The sequence below is a fragment of the Aplidium turbinatum genome, chromosome 3 (genome assembly GCF_918807975.1).
Source record: "Aplidium turbinatum chromosome 3, kaAplTurb1.1, whole genome shotgun sequence".
In the NCBI taxonomy this organism is placed as follows: domain Eukaryota; kingdom Metazoa; phylum Chordata; class Ascidiacea; order Aplousobranchia; family Polyclinidae; genus Aplidium; species Aplidium turbinatum.
The window spans coordinates 34,367,028-34,391,113 of NC_137474.1; the positions used below are offsets into that span (position 1 = coordinate 34,367,028).

The 24,086-nt window shown below is 37.7% G+C and overlaps 1 protein-coding gene across 1 annotated transcript; it reads right to left on the reverse strand.

Annotated features, from left to right (window-relative positions):
* Window positions 1-4,120: 4,120 nt before the first annotated feature.
* Window positions 4,121-22,972, reverse strand: LOC145766912 (uncharacterized). The gene is made up of 8 exons (XM_082578619.1): window positions 22,837-22,972; window positions 22,288-22,369; window positions 21,364-21,474; window positions 19,594-19,656; window positions 9,869-10,861; window positions 7,115-7,291; window positions 6,654-6,722; window positions 4,121-5,850 (listed from the first exon to the last, which is right to left on the reverse strand). The coding sequence occupies exons 1-8, from the start codon at window positions 22,905-22,907 to the stop codon at window positions 5,785-5,787; spliced, it is 1,632 nt and encodes a 543-aa protein (XP_082434745.1). The 5' UTR covers window positions 22,908-22,972; the 3' UTR covers window positions 4,121-5,784.
* Window positions 22,973-24,086: the final 1,114 nt, after the last annotated feature.

Genomic DNA, 24,086 nt, shown 5'->3' on the forward strand with positions numbered 1-24,086 from the left:
CAGATAGGAAAATTTTGATTTCGCTCACACAACTTTTATATTCACAAAAGTGATGTTACAAAAAGAGTTCTCTTTCTGTAAATGTTGGTGGAGCACAAGGTCCTGAAGCAATTGCTGAGATGTGAAAACATCATTACAGCTCCTTGCTAAATTCTAGCAAAACCAACACTGAAAAAGAATTTGTTAACTCATGTATTTCTTCTAGGGATAAATATTACAACTTTTGTTGCAACATGGACACAATTGGTTCCTTGCTTGTCAAACTGCCATTAAACCGCGCTGCTGGTGCTGACAAAATTTCAGCTGAACATATTGTTTATGCTGATTATTTGTTTTTATATTAGTGTACTTTTTAATATGTGTCTTTGTCATGGCACTGTACCAAATTCTTGCTTGAACACTGTCTTAGTCCCGATTGTAAAGAATTTGAATGGCGACATTCAAGATTCAGGTAACTATAGACTTATTGCTCTAGCCATAGTAATCTCAAAACTGTTTGAACGTTTTATGTGAATCATCTATTGCCTTTCTGGAATACCAGTGACAATCAATTTGGGTTTAAGTCTGGTCATAGTACTGAAATGAGTGTTTTTTATTAAAACAACCAGTGTCCTCTTATATCAGTCATGACACTCCTGTATATTCTGTCTTTTTGGATGCTTCAAAAGCCTTCGACAAAGTCAATCATCATTTATTGTTTAAAACGCTTATCACACGTAACGTGCCTACTGCCTATCTAGTTTGTTCGCTTATTGGAATACTGGTGACCCTTGTGCCTTTATAGTAAAAAAACCATGCAAGAGAGGTGGGAAGGTCACCTGTGCCAATCATTTAGGCTACTGTGTCCAACGGAGTCTGACAAGGTGGGGTGTTCAGCCCCTATCTTTTTGCCGTATATAATATATTAATCAGCTTTCTTATCTCAATAAAACAAAAGTTGGTTGCTATGTTGGCAACTCTTGTCTAAATCATATTGTGTTTCCTGATGACATTTGCTGCATCTCGCCTAGTTTGTGTGGCTTTAAAAATTTGTTAGATGTTTGCCACAAGTATGCCGTTGAACATGAAATTACTTTCAATTCTAAAAAGTCATTTGGTATGTTATTCTCCCCAAAAAACTTTTATCTTTTACGTGCTCCTCTGCTACATCTAGTTAAATCTGAAATTGTGTTCACAGACTCTGTAAAATACCTGGGTGTATTTATTGATAGTTCTCAGATGAAAATTATGTTTCAAGGCAAGTACGCTCTCAGTATTGTGCTGCAAATAATGCAAAATCTCAATTTTTCTAAATGCTCACCCACTGTAAAAAACAGTTTATTTCGTTCTTATTGTATGTCGTTTTACTTATCCAAGTTGTGGAACAAGTTTAGATCTTCTAGTATAAAACAATTACGTGTTGCTTACAATGACTCTTTCAGAATATTGTACAATTTGCCTCGTTAGGTCAGTGCCCGTGAATATCAAGTAATGAATAATGTAACTACGTTTGATGCTTTATTGAGGAAAAAACATGTTGTCGTTTATTAACCGATTGCATACACTCCTCAAATCGCTTTATATCAGACATGATGTCATCTGATTGTTTTTATCGTTCTGAATGCTTTCAATTCTTCCAACGCTCATTGTATGTAAATTTGTAACAGCAGTTAGCCTATTTAGTGAGCTTTTAAACCGACGGCATCCAAGGTGGCTCTCTGTGATCTTTGTGCATTTTCAGCTTGTGTATTACAGTATTTCGTTGTTTTGTTTTCGATGTGGACAGCTTTGTCTGACGCAAATAAATAATAAATAAATATGTGACAGTGTCAGTGACAAAGATCGTGTGCTTTCTTTTCACGCTTTCCCACAAAACAAGGTGCTGAGAAGAAAATGGTCAAAGTTTTCTTCAAGTGTTCGAAAGTAGGATGGGCCATACAAAACTAGTCATATATGTTCTCCTCACTTCACTAAAGATGATTTTGTTAATACCACTCAAGTAAAAATGGGCTTGAGCAAACTTTACATTTTGAAGAAATCTGCCATAGGCTACCATCTATAAAAGCAAAGATGCAACCTGTTGCTGATGATGATTTCAGCACTTCTAAACAACAACGTTTACAAAAACGTACCCTTGTACAGGTAAACTAGGCTTTTACATGTATAGACTCTGCTATGTACGTACTGAGGGCACATCATGAGAGAGAGAGAGAGAACTTTTATTTATTTTTAAATAGTGATGATGAATTAAATATGAATGATGATTCGTACAATTTCTCCATTTTTCACTTCAAGTATATTTTAGGTTTTGTAGGAACGTATCCAGTACAGTTTTATTAAACTGTAAAAAACAACAGATCTTTGAAAAAAGCAACTGCTTGTACCAACTCCGACTAAACTGTGATCCAGCAATTACATCTAGGAAACGTATGTTTCATCCGTCGCTAAGAACGCCGACTTAGGATGACGTAATACCACCAAAGTCGTCCCAGAGCAGTGAAATATGGAGTTTCGCCTGTGGTGGCGCTGCGGAGCCGTCGTTTGATGTAAATTACGCCCTAACCAGTCGAGCTACGAGGTTAAAAAGTTCGCTAAATATGATTCTGCGCAAGGAAATGCTTTAAAAAGTTACTATACTTGGATCCAACCTGTCAGGGGCACTTTAAGAACTGGGAAGCAGCTGACTCGATGACTGATATAGTCTTTCGCTGCTTCCTGTCTGTTGTGGTATTTAGATAGCTATGGTAGCCTACTATTTTATTCGTATTGTGTATAATTGTACCGTACTATTGTCGCAACAGACAAAATAAAAGGTTCCTCTCTCTCTCTCTCTTTACTGTATGTAACGAGCTGTATTGCGCAAATTTCCTGTAGGCCTACCTTTCGCTATTGGTTATTTTTTTTTAAACAATTTCTTTGTTTACGGGTACTGTATTTTCTGCGTGCCTTTTGTTAGTTTGGTGGTAGGCTACACAGTAACCCTGATTGGATTATACACCTCTTTCTTTGATCAAAAGACAGTTGTGGAATAGTTTGCGGTAGTTCGTCAATAACGTTAATTCGGCTATAACGTCAGTTTTTGCAAATCCCCTAGAGGTGCCGTTATAGGCGAATTCTACTGTATTGTTATTGCGAAATTGAATTGTATACATTCTTTAGTTGATACAACGTTGAAAGATTTAAGCGGAACTATAAACGCTTTTTGATCCTATGAGCGATCACTAAACACAAATGCCAGATGGTGCTCACATCAGGTGCCTTGTGAAAACCCACGTAGATCAGGCCACATTCTTGACCCAAGACATCGATGACTGCTTTGAGGCAAAAAAAAGAAGACCGACGCTGTCTTTCTAGATCTCACAGTTGCCTTTGACACCGTGGCCTTACTTACAAGCTGCTTCCTGACCGACATATGGTTTATGATTATGGAACTTGTCAGGAATCGAAGCTTTTCCCACACCACTGACAACTCACAGCGAAGCAGACTTAGACGCCTGAAAAACGGCTTCCCACAGGGTAGGCCTATCGGTTCTGGCTTCACATCTGTTCAACATTTACACCCACGACCTGCCAACCACGGTCTCCGCAAAATACGCTTATGCAAACGATCTGGCAATTCTCCGCTCCACAAAGTCGTGGAAAAACTTAGAAGATACTTTGAGCCAGGATTAGAAAACCTTCTCAGCTGATCTACAGGCGACTGAAATTCAGCGATACCCAAACTGTGGCAGCAGCTTTCCACCTACACAATCGAGAAGCTGATCTTGAGCTACATATTCAATACATTTGAGGTCACTGCGCAAGAAACTGACATCCCGCGCTGCGCTACTCAAGCGCCTGGCAAGGTCCATCTGACACTTTGCGTATAGCAGCCTTAGCCCTTACCTACTCTTCAGCGGAGTACTGTGCACCTGTTTGTTACCGCAGTGCTCACTGCCATAAACAACAGTGCTCTGCGCGCAGTGACCGGATACCTGCGTCCCACACCATTGGACAACCTCCCCATTCTCGCTGGCATCCAACCGGCTGAGCTTCGTCGCGAAGAAGCTACTCGGTCTCTCAGCCAACTGGAGCCTAACCACCAACCAGTAACCATCTTCATCACAAGATCTCTATCTCTTAGCAAATACGCTTGAATTGATGAAAACGGAATGAAGTTTATTTTATTTCCCAAATAAATGAAGATAAGCATGCACCCCCGTTGTTGGAACATGAACAGGTTGAAGATAAAACGATTTGTGACTTAGTCATTCAACACACTTTGTAATTATTGTTTCAAACAAGTTATTAATTTGCGTCAACAGAAAACCTTAATATTTTGCGCTGTTATTTACAAATTGTTGGTCAGAGTACCACATGGGATACAGCTTACTTTAGGCTATGCTCAGTAATGCAATTAAACATAAGATTCAAATTGACCAGCTAAAATTTACCATTGACATCAAAGGCATCGGCTAACAAAAAAAGAAATTTTCAACTAGATATGCAGAGACAAAAAATGCTATTACTTTCATAATTCGTTGTCAAAACAATGCAGTGCCTCTACATCACAATTTTTTCATCTGCGATGTAGCACAGCAATGACATCATCACAAGCCGATTCACTTGGAAGTTCAAAACGACAGGGCAAACGTTTTGGGTTTATTTCGAACGCACCCTGCATTGCTGCAAAGCAGGCGCGGATTTATAGGGGGGGGGCGCCCCCCCTTAAATTTCGTGAGGAATTGTTGAAATTGTATGCTTCAGCATCAAATGGTTTTATATGCTTCTAAACAGCTGATATTAGTCCCATGGCGGACTTAACTTATCCCGGGAGGGGGGGAATAATTTTTTGTTATATTATGGTTGAAAGTATCCATTGATCAGACTCCGTTATTTTCTTTCATACAACTTCAAATAAGTTACGATTTAATAGCAACATTTGTTGGAGCTTGCTCAGCTGAAACCAACGCTGAACCAAATGACGTCAGTTGAAACAATCTGAAACCTTGAATGGCTGTTATATAGTTTTTAGTCTTCACTATAATTTTAATCAATTACCGTATATGCCTGCAAACATACAAATATCCAATTGGTCATCAATCTGCATTGTTTGACACTGCATACAGGGTTTTAAACCAGATTTCAAGTTTATTTTGCATGCTTAGCAATTTTTATTCCAGCAAAATTTATTTTTTAAACATTCACAATTGATGAAAATGACTGTTTTAATGTCTATTTTATAGCATATCGTATATGTCGTAATATCATTGTTCATATCTGTTTTATCTTTTTCTTTCTGTTTAATTGATTTTCAAATTTTCTGGCCCCTCCCCGAAAAAAACTTCTAGATCCGCGCCTGCTGCAAAGACATGTTTTGGAACTGGAAGCCATATCTGACACGATGCAACAGAAAATCATTGGATATGCCCGTTTAATAGCAAACACACTTCACATGGTGATTACTAGCATTGGTTGCAACGGCAAATAGTTACATTCTAACCATGATTAATTGATTATGCCTCACAAACCAGGGGCAAAGAACGGGAATAGCATGGTTGATGGAATGTTGCCTTCCACGGGTATGAAAAATTAGTTTTAAAATAAGTCGTGGTTGGAAAACCCGAACATACATGCTCTTCTTGTTCTTTACCACTGGCTCCTAAGGCACATAAAATACAACCATCGGCCGTTGTAGCAATCACGCATGTAACGTCAACGTGACTAGATATACAACCGGGGCTTAAAGAATCAAGCAATTTGGCCAGGTCACTGCAACCCCACCAAAGTGCCAGGTATAGCAATAGAACGAGTTGAGCTGTGACGTCATCCATTGATGTTGATGTTAAGTGCAGCTTGGTTGGATGTTTGATTGACGAAGACCTGGTTTACCTGCGAAAAAAATGAAACAAATTGAAACGCGGAAAACAACTCGAGCTTCGTTTCACATTCTACTGACCACCTACACAGCAAAATCTATTATTTTTACATTGATTCAACGTCCAGCTGCAGACGTTGAATCAATGTAAAAATGACAGATTTTGCTGTCTGGGCATGCAGCAAAATGCAAAATGAAGAATCCCTAAGCGAATGTCTGAAATCAGATAAAAATGCGATGAGATATATGCTACGACAAATAGAAATAGTCGATCAAACTTTTTACGGTTGATTTTTAGCTCTGTTGACTAGACAGATACAAATCTAAATGTTTGATACACACACGCGACTAATTTTAAAAAAAATCTCTGTATGTTGTGAGATATTTCATTGCAATTGATTGGATCACAAATTGTTTTGATCCATGGTTTCTACAAAGCTGCAAAGGGAGTTGCAAGCCAGTGTGTATGCACCACAGTGAATGAAAATATTTCTGGAACCAGATGTGTATGAAACCGGGGATTATCAGTGATGTTACTCCACGTGGTGGTAAAATCGAGAGTGAGAAAACTTCTGACGTCTAAAAGTCAACTTCAGTGACTGGGACAGCTCAAGCATCGCCACTCGACAAGTATGCAAAAGTGACTCAATTCTAATTCCCAAATCGCCTCAATTCCAGGAGAACAATATTATTTATAGTTGATGCAATAATAAAAAAATCTCCGGCAACACATGGCCCGATCATTTCATATTCTACGATAAAGTAAACGTCTTAAACCAATTGCAGTGCCATCAACAAATGTTATTCATGAACTCACAGTAACAACCTGTGGAGCTTGTCTTCGTTCTTCCAACAGGTTCATGAGCAGTTCAGACTGTTGGCTGCGCTAAAATAGAGGTAAAGTGTTATAAATCTCAATTTTGTTTGGTGATAAACAAAAATTACATTGATACGTATTTAATCAGCGAAGCTCTTAAGTTTTTTTTGTTTTTTTTATGCCAAGGAGTTACTTTTATCAACATGAAGTAAATTTAAGCGTTCATTGGATTATGATCAAACAGCTGCAACATTTTTTAACTTTATGAAATCGCATCAACTCAAAGAACGGTGGTAAGTTGGTCGATGACAGTGACGTACAGTCGTACACACAGAAGCGGTTTTCATCTATATCCTGAATGGTAGATGATTTTACTTTTTGGCCATTCCAGAAAGGAGTGTGAAAGAACTCCACTGGACAATGATAAACTAAACAAAAACGCGACAAAATTGTTCTCTCACATTTTGCTCCAATGTTTCGTTAACTCCTTCAGCCACGTCGAGCGCTTCAAGAGCATCATCTCTCTCCTGCTCAGCCAATGTCTGAGCAGCTCTTGCTCGACGCACTTGCCTTTGACTCGCATCAAGCATGGCGAGATAACATCCTTGAACTCTTTGAGAGTGTCCATTAATGTACCGCTACAAAATATTAACCTTGATTAAGTGGTGACTGTCCTCAAGTTAATACTTCAACTGGTAAAATATCGTTTGGTGATGGACATCTCCTCTTCGGGAGTACACTTCATTGCATGATTAGTTTCTACATAGCTGGCAGAAGCAACAGCCCGATTTTTTCACATCTAGCCAACTGTGAAGAAAGGCGTTCTTCCCGGCTATCAGCACAAGGCTGATTACTCACTAGCACAGCGAGCAGCAGTAACGCTTCGCTAACCAGAACGGTGTAGCTTCCACGCTAGCCATAAAGACCTTCAATTAAACGTTTAAGTTATTTTGGCAGCCGATTTTTTCGAATAGACAGCGATAGACACGTGTTTCGCCCATGAGGCTGGGCTCATCAGTATCGCACCGTATTCTTGCCACTTGAGTAATCGACCGCCGCTTTACCAGTCAGTTTAACTCTTATCTTTGTGGAAAGAAAGAGCCAACAAAACCAGCAGGTGCCTGGGGTGGGTTATGTGAAGAAAGGCGTTCTTCCCGGCTATCAGCACAAGGCTGATTACTCACTAGCACAGCGAGCAGCAGTAACGCTTCGCTAACCAGAACGGTGTAGCTTCCACGCTAGCCATAAAGACCTTCAATTAAACGTTTAAGTTATTTTGGCATTTTCGAATAGACAGCGATAGACACGTGTTTCGCCCATGAGGCTGGGCTCATCAGTATCGCACCGTATTCTTGCCACTTGAGTAATCGACCGCCGCTTTACCAGTCAGTTTAACTCTTATCTTTGTGGAAAGAAAGAGCCAACAAAACCAGCAGGTGCCTGGGGTGGGTTATGTGAAGAAAGGCGTTCTTCCCGGCTATCAGCACAAGGCTGATTACTCACTAGCACAGCGAGCAGCAGTAACGCTTCGCTAACCAGAACGGTGTAGCTTCCACTTGCAGTGCCACATGTCACATGTCACAAAATAACTTAAACGTTTAATTGAAGGTCTTTATGGCTAGCGTGGAAGCTACACCGTTCTGGTTAGCGAAGCGTTACTGCTGCTCGCTGTGCTAGTGAGTAATCAGCCTTGTGCTGATAGCCGGGAAGAACGCCTTTCTTCACATAACCCACCCCAGGCACCTGCTGGTTTTGTTGGCTCTTTCTTTCCACAAAGATAAGAGTTAAACTGACTGGTAAAGCGGCGGTCGATTACTCAAGTGGCAAGAATACGGTGCGATACTGATGAGCCCAGCCTCATGGGCGAAACACGTGTCTATCGCTGTCTATTCGATGCTACAATCGGCTGCCAAAATAACTTAAATCTAGCCAACTGTTGCTAACAATCTCACTAAAATTTTCTAAAAACATGATGTCTTCCTATCTTGCACTGCTTTTTGCAGCTGTTGCAATCTGAACAAGCAGTGACAGATGATGAAACAGAACGTTTAAAAATTTGACTGTTTTAAAAAAATGTAAAAAGTCATGTCACATAAATATTCACCGTCCCAAAATAGAGCAGAGTGCAGACTGATTCTTACACTAAAAAAAGACTGATGGAAAAGTAAGTGCTAATATTTTCAATTGAATGCGACGTTCAAAAACGTAGCGGAGATCGGTGACCAGTGGGACGTTTTACCAGTGGGACGCTACCGTTTTCTTGAACCGTGGTGAACGTAAATGACTCGTAATGAAATTTTGCGTGTAGAAGCGAGATACTGGTCAATGTCGTTTGATGTAGTTTGATGGCAAAAATCTTTGTTGCTCAAGCATGACATCAAAAAAGATTTTTTCACTTGTTGAAGTAAACAGAAGTGGTTAGATTTCTTTTGTTGTTTTGATTTAATCATGGCTTAGTAGGACGTAGTTTTTAGGTTGATTTCATACTTATAACTTGTACTTCCATTAAAAAACTGCAATGTTATTTTTTTTCAAGTTTTGGACTGAGAGGCCATCTATTTCAAAATGGGGTTTAAGCACCAGTGGGATATTTTGTTCAAGGACCTGTGGGACAGTATAAACTTATACATAACATAATGAGATGGTGCTGACAAATCCATTTAAAAAAAAAAGTCATGGAACATTTAAACAACTCCATTGTGTATTCTATTTTGTTTTCAATAGTGTTTGTTTTGTGCGCTTGAGAGGTTTGTTGAGTCAATCCATAAAACTATTTATTTCAACGTTTCTTTGTAAAATGTCGCAACAATGCCTTGTAATACACAAATGCATGCACGAAAGCAATGTAAGATTGTTATTTTTATTGCATTTTTAAAGTGTCCCACTGCTCCCTTAGGTTAGGCACCACAGCACCAGTGGGACACTTTAGTGCGGCATTTAAAACTTGAAAATAAACATCAAAACATCAAACTGTTTCAAAGATGTGAGTAAAAGGTGAAACTTTATGAAAAATGTGGTTTGGTACACATTGTTCGTAAATTACTTGAGCTTTTAAAGAAAAAGCTATTTTTGTCCCACTAGTCCCTGATCTCTCCTACAAAACTTTAGAATCAACATTGTAAAGTCCGACAGGATAATATGTATGTGCAATAGTAAAAGTGAAAAGGCTACTTCGTCATTATATTACCCTAATACAAAAAAAAACATTGGCATACTTGTTGATCGGTGGTGAAGAAAACTTCCTCTACAAAGTTGCACTGTCCCATATCCCGATGATGCCATCCAACATGAGCATTCATCTCCAGCATTTGGAAAGTGCGGTCTATCAACTGTTCCCGAAAGATTTGGAGTTCATCATTTTGAAGTTCGTTCTGCTCATATAGTTCCAGCATTTGAAGAGTACGGTCCACCAACTGTTCATGAAGGACTTCACATTCATTCATCTGTTCCGCCAATCGAGATTCGGTGCGGCGGAGTAAATCCATCTGTTCCGTGAATCGACCTTCGTTGCGGCGAAACTCCTCTGCCTGTTCTGCCAATTGAGTTTCGACGTGCTGAAGTTCGCCAGTCCGTTGTGCCAACTGAGTTTCGACGCGCTGGAGTTCGCCAGTCCGCTGTGCCAACTGAGTTTCGACGTGCTGAAGTTCGCCAGTCCGTTGTGCCAACTGAGTTTCGACGTTCTGGAGTTCACCAGTCTGTTGTGCCAATTGAGATTCGACGTTCTGGAGTTCACCAGTCCGTTGTGCCAACTGAGTTTCGACGTTCTGGAGTTCACCAGTCTGTTGTGCCAATTGAGATTCGACGTTCTGGAGTTCACCAGTCTGTTGTGCCAATTGAGATTCGACGTTCTGGAGTTCACCAGTCTGTTGTGCCAATTGAGATTCGACGTTCTGGAGTTGTGCCAATTGAGATTCGACGTTCTGGAGTTCACCAGTCTGTTGTGCCAATTGAGATTCGACGTTCTGGAGTTCACCAGTCCGTTGTGCCAACTGCTCTGTGGCAAGTGGAAGTTCATTAGTCTGTTCCAACTCAGCTTTGGCACGTTGACGTTCATCTGTTCGTTTCACCACCTTAGATCGAATACTTTCTGTTGCATTTACTGGTTCGGCATGATTTTTTTCAGCCTTAGTAGTTTGTTTTCGGGATTCTGTCAGTTGCTCTTGAAGCTTTTTGTTATCTTTCTGAAGCTTTTCAATGGTATCCTTCATCTAAAAAAATACAGTTATTCAACTGCAAAACACAGTATTAGCCAAATAGAAACAAAAGATTAAAAAAATTACAGATTAAATAATCTAGTAAACGCAGTCAATAACCTGCTACTGCCATTAGCTTTCACTGATGTCAATTAAGTGTCTTGTTTAGACCAGTCGAGTGCCTTCGGTAAGTCATGAATTGAAAAGCTTTCGAACGTCAGTTAGACATTTTCGCTATTCAGCGACGCAGTCAACATGGTAAATTTTAAGGAGGTTAACTTAAACGCAACAGATATGCAATACGAAATCATAAAAACGTTAAAGCAGTGTTTTTCAACCACTGTGCCGCGGCACACTAGTGTGCCGTGTGAGTTCGTCAGGCGTGCCGTGTGAAATTATCCAATTTCACCTAACTGATCTAAAAAAAATTTTGAAAACAAATTAATTATTATCTGCAAATAATATACCATTGTCGAGTGTACGTGCTGCAGTAGTGACCAGTGCTGTGTCAAGGGGGGGGCCAAGGGGGGCCCGGCCCCCGGGCCCACCATCTCAGGGGGCCCACAAGTAATATACTTTTGCGCGTCAGTGGCATGTTTTTTAGCTGCTAAAGTTTACTGCGTGTACTTCCATTGAGAATATAATTTAGGTCCGGTACCAATGAGATGCCGGGCCTGGGCCCTTATACCAAAATATCTCAAAAATCACCATATTATCTTGAAGAAAAGTTAAAATAGGCTGCGACAACATTAGTAAAATCATTTGTATTTGAAACAAAACAGGTTGGTTGCAATTGAATATTTGAAATCAAGAAGGGCCCAATTCCCACAAAGGTGTGTTTAAAATAAATGTGTTGTAGTTATTTTGTGATGGAATTTCAGGGGGCCCACAGGTAATAGACTTTGCGTTTCAGTAACAATGTGTTTTTTAGCTGTTAAAGTTTACTGCGTGTAGCCTACTTGTCCATTAAGAAAATAATTTAGGCCCGGTACCAATGAGATGCTGGGCCCTTATACCAAAACATCTCTAAAAACACCACATTACGGTATCTTAAAGAAAAGTTAAAATATCACAACATTAGTAAAATTAGCCTACCTGTATTTGAAATAAAACAGGTTGGTTGCAATTGAATACTTGAAGTCAAGACGGGCCCAATTCCCACAAAGATGTGTTTAAGATAAATGTGTTTTAATTATTTTGGTTGTTTATTTTTTCGTATTTTGTGGTAAAACTTTGGAATTGGCAACTATTGAACTGAAACCACTTTATACACTGGTAGGATCACCATACTTTGTAAGCTACTGTTGAACCACGAAGTAGACAGCTCATTTTAAAATGATTGTCATAAATGGGCAAATTATATAAGACATTTGCATAACTTAATTGTAATGCCTTGTCTAAATTTTGCAAAAGCATAGATTGAAACCTTTCTTTAGCATACCGGGTAAGGTGAAAGCGTTCATGTTTTGTAGGTTAGCTTCTCTTTAGCATAAACTTTAAGAGTGAGATACGATTGATTTTGAAGTCTGCCAATAACTAAACAAGACACATAAAATACTATTTGTAATACTGGACTAGCTGAAAGTTTGGTTGGTCTATTGATATCCCTTTTAACAATAAAGTATTTTTCTACATCTACTGGTATAACTTGCAAGGTATATAAAAGTCTTTTTTGAAGTGTCATAAGCTGCATTAAGGCTGTTGCACTTTTAGCTTAACGTTTTGGTTTTACAGGGTGTTTTGTTTTCTTAAGCTTAACTTCAAAGTGAATGTTACTGGTTTACAACTGGTAGTCTAGTTCTAGAATGGTGTAACCTTGCTATGTACCAAGATTTCGTTCAGCATTTCATAAAGAAGATGTCTTGTTTGAACTAGCGACATTTTTGCTTTGAACATTTCAGATTTATAAACAAAACTCTCAAAGAGGAATTCTTTGAAATGGCTGACCATGGAGGTTTGTCAGGACCAAGCAAACTTTGCTTTGCCATTATTGCCATTGAAGTACATTCGTTTACTATGATTACCAATGGTGCAGACGTGCTGCAAAAGTTTTGCAGAAGTTCCAAACAAGGGAATGTTTTTCTCAAAGCTCTTTGCATAGTTTTTTTTTTTCAAGAGTTATGTTGAGCCAAATGTTAAACCTTGAATGTACCAGAAACCATGAAGCATTTAATGCGATCTTTACCCATGTCTTTAATTGCTGTGGTAAGAACCAGATAAAGTGACCAGCAGGCCACAAGCTAAAGAACGACCACCAAAAGTAAGGCAAACAATTCAAAAACTGACCTCAAAGGTCAGCAAGTAATAAGCGGACAGCGGACATTGAGTAGTGTAATAATCAATTCACCTGCCTTTAGATGTAGGCCATAAAAATGTTTGTCTTATTTGTAGTCTATTCCATTTCTGCAGTCATATTTTGTTTACTGCTAAAAAATTGTAAACAGTAAACAAAATAGCATTTCTCATAGATTAATTAGCATTTCATTTTTAGCATTTACAATCCCGTAATTATAAATATCCCTGACTTTACAGAGGTAGCTATCAGCAAGCGTAACCAGCATACATTTAGATACCAGTATAATAAGTATTTTATGGCAGTTGCCAGGATTTTGTTTGTGATTTCAAATCGTTGCTGCTTTATATTTCATTTCTTTCATTCCAAGCAAAGATGAAGCTATAACTTGACAGACCTATGTTTACTATAAGTTATATTTCTGCTGTGTTCTGTACACTGCTGGGTTGATTGTTGTTTATGAAGTTATAAAAGTTTAACTTATAGTAAACATATATTATTGTGCAGTAAGCATTACGTAGTTATTGTGCAGTAAGCATTACAACATTTCATTAAGCACTCAGTAACCTATGAAGGCTTTCTGAGTACTGCACAGTTGTCAGTGAGTAATGAAGCTGTTAGACCAGGGGTTCTTAAACTTTTTGAGCCGCGCCCCCCTTTGACGTGCCATCCAAACTTGCGCCCCACCAAACTACAAAATTAGCAAACAATAAAGTATAATGACTACGGAAATTTATATTTAGCTTTCATTAATGTGAGGGATGTAACTGTTTTTCGGAAACCAAAAGTTTAATTTGAGGCTTTGAAGCTGATAATGCACACCTCAGATCGGCTTCACAATCAATAAGTTTGTTTCGATGTTTTGTTTTTATGTTCAAAAGTGTAGAAAAGCCACTCTCGCACAGATAAGTAGACGAAAACGGAAGAAGTGTGCGTATCGCCACGCTACCCACTCCCTTGTATATGTGCAAATATTTAACCCAAAAATCAGTTAGTAGCATTGCTTCATAATCGTCTTTTGCAGTGGAGTTACATTTTATTTCCAAGAATTCCTCTTGCAAACCGTCGGGAAGAATGTCCTCGTTAACACGAAAGGGATTTCTTGTCATCTTCCATTCTGGAAGGTCGGTGTCACCCAAGTCTGGGAAATAGCGTTCGAATTCTTGTTTCAAAAGCTGAAGGTGAGCCTCCACTTCAGCCTTAAGCTCACCTTCCAGTTCAAGTTGCTTTTTGTCAAGTGCAGTATCTAGGTTGGGAAATGAAGCTGCATTTCCTATTTGTATTCGGCGGTGCCACAACCCCAGCTTTGCCACAAATGCTCGAATGGAATCATAGCTATTAATTCGGTCAGTATTTCTGCCCTGCAAGAGCGGATTTAAGTTATTGAGGGCCTCGAAAATGTCCACGAGGTATGCCAACTCCAGCTGAAACTTCTCCGATGAAAATGGCAGAAGGAGATCTTGCTTCCCATGAGCTTCCAAAAATAGCATCAGTTCATCTCTCATTTCATACACGCGGGCTAGGGTGCACCATTTGCCGAAAATTTTTGATAAATGAGCCTAACTTTTTTTTATATGTGAGGTTAGCTAAAAAAATGACTTGTAGAAAATTTCACCCCGATTGAACAAAGTTTAGACCCCCCACCCGGCCCTTAATTTTGGACTCCGATGTCATTTTTTCAACGTTTTTGCCACTAGGTGGTGCTATGTTTATGCTACACGCATGGGGTTACTTTTAAAAGATGGCCCTTCAATATCCTCATCATATTAAAAAAAAAAATTTTAAATCAGTCAAGGGGTCATCGAAAAATGGGTCAATTGATGTTTTTTTTTAGTCAAAACACTGCAGTACGACATCTAGCGGCGAAAATTGAATTCAGGATATCTGCTGAAGTTCTTATCCAAAAAACATAAAATTGGTATCTAGACCCCTATTTTCGAGGGTTTCTGTGCCTATAAATTGTTCAACCAGAATTGTTTTTTCAGCTTGCATACTAATTTGTGTATTATTATTGTTTGACTGTACTTTAACCATACTTAAGTTAAAACTTATTAACTTTCAAAAAATTGTCTTGTATTATATTGAAGACTTCTGTAGCGTCATCTAGTGTCCTAAATGTGCAAAACAAACAGCAAAAATGGACTCTCCACCCTCGAAAACGGGGGTCTAGATACCAATTTTATGTTTTTTGGATAAGAACTTTAGCAGATATCCTGAATTCAATTTTCGCCACTAGATGTCGTACTACAGTGTTCTGACTAAAATAAAACATCAATTGACCCATTTTTCGACAACTCCTTGACTGATTTAAAAAATTTTTTTTTAATGTGATGAGGAAATTGAAGGGCCATCTTTTAAAAGTAACCCCATGCGTGTAGCATAAACATAGCACCACCTAGTGGCAAAAACGTTGAAAAAATGACATCGGAGTCCAAAATTAAGGGCCAGGTGGGGGATCTAAACTTTGTTCAATCGGGGTGAAATTTTGTACAAGTCATTTTTTTAGCTAACCTCACATATAAAAAAAAGTTAGGCTCATTTATCAAAAATTTTCGGCAAATGGTGCACCCTAACGCGGGCTAACATATTACCTTTCGATAACCAACGAACAGATGTATGGAAAAGGAGAGTCTCATGGTTCGAATCCATATCCTTGCACAGCTTGGTAAACAGTCTCTTATTGACGGCACTGGTTTTGACGAAGTTGACGGCTCGTATGATTACTGTAGGCCTATAAGCTTATCTTTCATTGCAGCTGGTAGAGTCCTGGAGGCCAGAGCCTCACGGTGAATCACGCAGTGAGATCCAATAGCATTGGGACTTTTTTGCTTTATTCTGGCAATAAATCCACTTCTAGATGGTCAGCACGTTACAGCAATGATAACGTAACAATGCATCAATTGTTACGATTGGTTATATTTTATCGTTCGACATTTCATACCGACGGTTGCGGTCAATTGACATCATGGCAAGACTACAACCTACCGGCACTAGACTAAATTAAACTATTTCATTACAACCCCAAATTTTCATTACGCGACGTTTAGTCACATGCGTTTAGTCACATAGTTTGAGATCGCTCGCGCCCCCCTTGTGAACCTTTCGCACCCCCCAAGGGGGGCGCGCCCCCCAGTTTAAGAACCGCTGTGTTAGACCTTACCTAGAAACCTCTTAACTAGTGTTGCACTGTAAATATTGCTCCGTTTTGTTAAAGTTCATAGTAATTTTCTTATGTATATATGCTGTGATTCCTGTGAAGTAGTTGCAACATGTGATAAAGTTATTAAACTTCATCTACATAAGTCAGCATTCATGCCCATGCACCATTCCAATAACAGCTGTTTTTAGCATGACCAATGGTGTTTGCATATGAAAAAAATAATTACATGTAGTAAAGTTAATTCAACAGTTAGATTACAGCAACTGCTGCTCATAATAATTGTGCTTCTTAAATTCAACAACCACAATGTTCCAAAAATAATGCAATTAATAAAAAAAATGTTTTAGTGAAATATAGCATGATTAACAACAGGTTTCTAATAATAGTGTATCTTGTGTGAGTAGGCCTAGTTAATAAACCATGTACGCCATTCTGTGCTGTTATAAATTAACACTGTTCTGTTGTGAATTGAAAGTATATCACTAGATTGGTAACTACTGTTTTTATCATACTAAAGTTCCTGATTATGCACATTTGAGTTTTGAGTACACTTGAGTTTTCATGCTAGCATTTTGAATGTGTACTTGGGTAGCTTTTTGAAAGTATTGTAATGGTGAGTGGTTTAATCAATCAATCACTGGTTTATGTTTTTTCACAAAATATTACATCAAATGCACTGGTACATTACATCAAAGTGAGAGAGCAAGGAAGCGAAAGACCTTATGAGGTCACCAAGTCAGCCTCCACCCCGGTGATCCTATAAGGCAAAACATAATTACCACTTGGTGAAAGTGTTAAAATGTTGTTTGTTAAAGCATTTATGAATTCACTTTTTTTTGCACTTCTAAACTGTTTTGCTATGTTATGGCTATATATACATTTAAAAATAATAGGTTAGTGAAATTTCAAATGCCAATTGTAATTTTTGGAAAAAATTGCTTTCAAATGTAACTAACCTCTAACCAATTTAAAATTCTCATAATTTTGTCAATTCTTGTTCGATATTAAAATTGTATAACTCAATGTGATAAGCATGTCAAATTTTTATGCTAACTTCTACTGTGTGATATAAGATCTGGGTTGAATGACCCCTACGCTTCATGACCGTTGCCAGTATGTTTAGAAATCGTTAACACTTTTGGCTCTCATTGCAAGCAAAGGTGTAGCTACGACTTGATAGACCTGTGTTTGCTCTTATTTACATTTGTATTGTTTTCTCAACTGGTGAGAAAGTCTAGTGAAGTGAACCACCTTTCCATATCAGTGCAGTTAACATACACACAATGTTATCATAAGTCGCTTGCCGATAAGAGGCCCAAAATTATTTTGGCCCCGGGGCCCACCAAGGGCTTAACACAGCACTGGTAGTGACTGATAACGTAATCATGTAAAACTCTTACATAGCACTAGTGCTAGATGACAGTAGGTTTGGCTGGCTTTTTCTGGCTTTTTTCATGTTTCTTCGATTTTTTTCAGAACAATAAAAAAGCCAACATGATAATGGCTTTATTTTGGCTTCATTTGTTTTTTCCCGAATTTAACACCGGTCGAAAATCAAAATCACAACAGCTTCGCGTTTGTCTTCTGCAATTTCTGCCCGAATATCAACTTTGTGATCATCCAAACAGGCCAGATATCGCACTGACAAAAACTAAAGGTAAATGAATTGTTGTGTTGTTTATTTTATTGTATCATTATAAAATTTCGTTTAGTGTTCTGTCAGATTATTTTAATACATAAAGTGTTCCGTGGCTCAAAAAAGGTTGAAAAACACTGCGTTAAAGGGGGCTGAGGCAGATAAAAAAAGACTTAATCTTGCTTTTAAAAAAACAGAGAGTGTGATATCCTAAAAGGTCAAAGTTGAAAAAGTAACGCATCTTCGGACAGCAGTGGCTAAAAGTAAACGCAGTTTGAGTTTTGAAAATGAAATATTTGAAATATGCAAATACGAATTTTGAAAACAAAGAAAAATCAACGTAAATAATGAAGATGAAGGTTAACTTGGATAGATGCTTTGGGAAAGTGTTTATTGGGTTGGAGAGGAGAGATGTTGAGGATAGTGGTGGAGCGTCGTGATGGATAGAGGGTGTGCGATTTAGAGTGAAAAACTGCTGTTGAGTGAGAGAAAAACTTTTCAATCCAAAATACAACTGAGAGAAACTTCAATACCCAATATGTTCATACTATGTAATTTATTAACTTAGGTTTATCATCTTTTCTTTGTCATTCTTTTCAATCTGTTCATGTTTCTCTACTCTTTCTTGCAACTGCAATTAAATTCAGTTGAGAAAACAATCAAAGGAATGGTACAACTTTGTGAAGAAAGTAATCTTACTGCAGTGTAATCGCATGAAAACTTTGTTGTCATCTCATGAGAGAAAAACTTTCCAATTCCAAATATAACTGAGAGAAACTAAAAACTGAATGAGGCTCTTTACCAGACATTTAGTTCAACAACATGATTCGTAATTCAGCGTATCTTAAATGAAATTAGTGCAAAAGTCGCTTTGAAACCTTTCTTGGCCTGGCAATATAATAATTAAACTTTTGCCGTCTTTAAAAGATCAATTAAACGAAAGCAAAATTTCAGGTTTAGTTTACAAAGTGTCTTGTGATAATAGCTATTTAATTTATGTTGGCCAAACAAAACGAGGTCTTAAATCTCACACTGATAAATCCAAAAGGGCTTTGAAACATCAACGCCCTGAAAAATCTGGTATTTGCAAGCATGCCATAACTTCAGATTACAAAACAACATGGAGCAATGCGAAATTCCAAAAGTTGAAAGTGATTACAAAAAACGAATGTTTTCTAATTTAGTTTATCAATCAAAAGCCTTGTGTAATAAATCGAAACGATGGTATTTGTTTTCCTGCTATTTACAAAAATAAAAAACTATTGTAAGTGCTTGTTTGTTGTATTTAAATTGATTTCATGCTGATAGTAAACAGTGGTGTGTGTGTACAATTTGATTCTTCATGACTCATATCTGCTTTTATTTGAATTTTTTGTTTATTGATAGCATTTAAATTCCTTTTTCTAGTTTCAAAATTTGCGTGCAATAATTTTGTTTCGAAGTTGAATGTCACTTTGCATGTTTAGTTGATTTACAACAACATGGTCCTGTGTTCTGCCATGCTAGACAGGTAGTCACTACCTGATCTAACTCCCTGAAGACGTCAGTCGTGTCTGATTGACGAAACGACAGAATAAATGCAGATTATAATCTGAAACATTTTGTAATGAAAATTTCAATATCTAATAGTTTCAAAGTATGCAAATTTGTTAACTTACATTTGTCATCTCTTCCTTGAGATTCTTTTCTATCTGTTCAAGTTCCTTTATTCTTTCTTGCAACTGCAAATGAATTCAGTTACGAAACTGATCAAAGAAATGGTACAACTTTCAGAAGAAGGTAATCTTACCGCACTGCAAGCAGATAACTGCTTTGTCGTCAATCATTTGTTTATGATCCAAGAAAAAAACGACCCAAAAAATTTATCAGCGCGAAAGTAGCCTACTACTTTAATTTTTCTTATACCATAAATCACTTTAGTAAAGCAACAGCCTATTCATAACTTTGCAACACGTGCACAACAGGTGGCACCTCTTGTTTCAAAACGTAAACGGCAAGACGTCAATTTCGAAAACAATAGCATCAAAAATTCCTAAAAAAATTATGTTTGTCCAAACTGTATGCCAATAAAAAGTGGAGCTCGGAACGTTGCATTACAGGAAACTCCAAAAAACATCCTCCCTCTGTTGACTCCTAATAGACCTAAATGTGACTTAGATACTTTTAAGTAAGAGTGTAAATTGTGTGCATTGTAACTGTTCGTTGTTCAAAGACATTTTATCAGGGCTGTGAAGTCGCGTAAAAATATACGCCTCCGACTTCTCGGTTTATAAATTGCTGACTCCGACACCGACTCGGCTTTCAGTGTTGCCAGATTTTTAAGGGTTGCCAGATTTTTTTATATTTGCCCTTTTTATTATTTTTAAATTAAATTTCACCTTAGTTGGAGTCGAAATTGAAACGGTGACTTTTACAGAAACTGATACAAACAAACACTTCTACTTTCTGGTAAAGTTTTAGAGCGCAACATGGAGAACAAAAAACAATATTTTGAAAAAAGATTACAAACAAAATTTTTATTGTTTATCGTTTTGTTACTGATCTCGGTAAAAGCGAGTGGATGGGTACAATTTGACAAAGCGAGTTTGGAATAAGGTAGTGACAGAAAATATGAGAAAATGAAGACCAAACAAAACGTGGGATGACAACGTGAAAGATGACATAATAAAAAGAAACCTAAAAATTAAAAATGCCAATAACAGAGATGGAGAAGTCGCTGCAGACAACTGGTCGATCCCGATGTTTCGGGATAAAGACTAAACTTCTTTGAAGCAAAATGAATGATGGCAGAGGATGATCGTTTTATGTCAAGCCGGAGTCATCTTTTTTTTTAAAGACTCCGACTCCGGATAAGCCCAAATCTCTCCGACTCCATAACCCTGCATTTTATGCGACTATCCTAGCTAAGTAACTTTGATGTCACCTGTCAAAAAAGTACATAATAGAAGTTTCTTTTGCTTGGTACCGTATCTCATTAATGACTACGGCAGTTCAAACCGCAAATATTTTGGTTAGAAGCTAAAATCCTTGTCTTGCTCTCGTGTTGCACTAAATCGTACAACCTTCAACTCTTCCACGGTGTCTTGACATGCTTTTCGCCAGAAATATTATGCACATGCTCTCTTCACACGATTTAGTCAGCTAATCCAGAATTGCTTTCACACGACTGTGTAAAAATGTTTTTAACATAATTTGTAGTTTTGAAGTACCTTTGGTTCGGATTTTCAAACTATTTCGTTTCGATAAAAAAGGCTTGTTTCAAACTGCTGGTGACCTTTCGTCTGACAAGCTTGGTAGCCAGCGCAGATACAAAACTACATAGGCTTAAATCATTTGATGCAGTCCTTGAAACAGCATCATACAGTATCGTAATAAATACAACTAGTGCTTAACCAATAGTAACTGATTGTAACCAATGTGTAACTTACCAACGAGGGCAGTTGATTCTTCAATTCCGTTGGATTTACGGTCAATAACCTAATTTGATATTCGTACAACTTCTCCAAAGACTTCGGACGAAAAACACCTGAATTGTCATCCTGTGCAAAATTAAAAAAGTAAATAATAAAGAAGAGTAACTGCTGATCATCGAAAAACAATCGACTGAATGTCAAATGATGAAATAAAACGATGTTCAGGTTTTATTCAGACCTTTCGTGAGTAAGATAGCTGATTTTTTGATAAGATAAAACACATTTCCAGCAAACAAAATCGTTATTTTCACATTAATTCAACGACCCCAACTGCTGACGCTAACATTTCTCCATAAGTTCAGACAGATTTTGCTGGTTGGTTTATGACAAATCGGTCTGGTCAACATTGAGTACAATATAATGAAGAACAATTAATTGAGAGCTATCACAGATTGTTCTAATAGCAATACCAAAAAAAACAATGGTTGTTGATTCACAATTGTATCATGGAATCCCAACAAATATACTCGGGACTTGCAACAAGCTCCGAATGTTTAGGTTCAACTAACTAACAAACCAGCTGTTAACATAGTTATCCATTGCCTTCCAAAAAAAGATAAAACTTAAAAGATTTTGAAAAAAATCGAGTTTACTCATTCTACAGAATCGTAAGTGAGTGCAGACTCGACGACCTCCTACGCCTTTTTAGTGGTACGGTCTTTCGCACTCTCTCATTGGATGCACACTGCACGTTTTTGTTTTATGTACGTTTCACATCCTAACAAAAATAAATGACCATCCTCCTCCTACAGCCTCTTGTGGAGCTCCTCTAGCAATCAATGTTATTTTCTCTGGCACATAGCAACCAATGGTAGCTATGAAAACCAAACTAGGAGAAGTTAAGCAATAAAAGAATGGCATTTGTATTTGTTCATTTACCTGAGTAACGTTGTTTTGTGCAGTGGCTGGTGTACCCATTGGTGGTAGGCTCTTTATTGAATTGTCGCACATATTCCTCCTGCTGAGTAACATTTACACTATGTAATATTTCATGAACTTAGGCTACGCTCATTACAACTTTCCAATCAATGTGAAAAGTTTTACAGAAAAAAAACCTAAGTTTAAAGCAATGCGCAACCTATAAACTTTGTGGATTCTCGCATGATGAGTTATAATTCTTCGCAACACCAAGAAGACGAAAGAAAGGTTTAATTTTAGGTCAGTGCTTCCCAGCTTTAATGATAACGAGAAGCTGTTGATTTTTAATCTCAATACTTAGTTTTCTGTACTCAAAATCGGAAGAACACTTGCAAACTGTAATATTGCTCGTTTACAATAGATGTGCTTAAATAATATGTTCATATCGTTCAAAGTTGTTACATCATTGAGGCAGCTTTACTAACATAGCCGACTCGACTTAAAGTCTTAGAGAACACAATACGCAGTAATCAAATAATTTGTGTGCAGTGCTTTTATGTTCAGAATTACCTGTCAAATGAATTGGCGTCATTGTCTTCCAAACTCGAAAGTCTTTCTGATGCTTGCTCTTGCTCAGACATTATATAACAACTACTGTACTGTATATCCACCAATTAAGACTATGGCAACAAAACTTAAATAAGCCTTAAAATCAATGAACAAGATATTACAAGGGGTGTCCTTGTTTTCGAAAGCAGATGTGTGGTAAAGCATTGTAAAGACTGATCAAGTGAGCTTCATAAACTAGTTTTTAGTATAAACAACGTTTACCATCTAATTTTCACATCGATTTGATCGTAGTGGTACAACCCCACTTTCAAGAGGGCGTCTATCGATTGAAGTGCATTGTGAAGATTGAACACGTGCTGTCGTTCGGTGCAAGTAACCTCGACAAAACCTTTTCTTTCAGCTATGCCGACAATGTTCTTTATTATATCAAAGTTATACTTCTTTATAACTTCGTAGATTTCTGTTCTAGAAAGCTGACTTCTATTCTGCTTTTAAATCTTAAACAATTTGGTATTATACATATAGTTTTGACTTTCTTTTTAACATTGCTCTTAACAGCCTGCGAATATGAATTGCTTGCCATTGAAAAATACGCCCGTCTGATACGCTGACAAAACGAGAATGGTGTTTTGGGCTTTGTTTATCCACAGGGTTCTGTTTCTGTAAACCAACTCCACCTGACGCCATTGATTTAACTCTTAGATTTGACATTTAGTCTCCAATTCATTGGTAAGTGCCTAATTTGGTTTTGCTGTCCCCGTGAGCACAGTGCGAGCTGTTGCCTTCCCAGCCAAAAGAGGCAATTCTTTTTTACATTGATTTAACGTCTCCAATTCATTGTAAATACATTGTGTTTGCCAGCCGGAAGTCGCTTGCTGAACGTACTCTCTCTCAAATATAACATGATTTTCTATTTTCCGTTGCCGTATGTTGTGAAGTTGTCAGGGATGCGTGCAAAACTGCAGAAATTGGTTAGTACACCCGATGCTTGCTGTAGTTATGTGGACGTTGAATCAATGCAAAAAAGCTGAATGTTGTCAGAGTTGACTAACCTTGTTTTTCCTTTTAAAAACGTTAAACACCAAGGCAATTTGCTAGGAGATTTAGATTCACAAGAAAATGAAATATCTTCTGAATATCTTTTTTAGATACCCAACAATACCCTTTGTTTTGAATTACAGCTTGATAAGTTTATTAATGAATAAACGATTAAATATGAAAAAGACGACAAAGAAGCAATCCAGAAATTC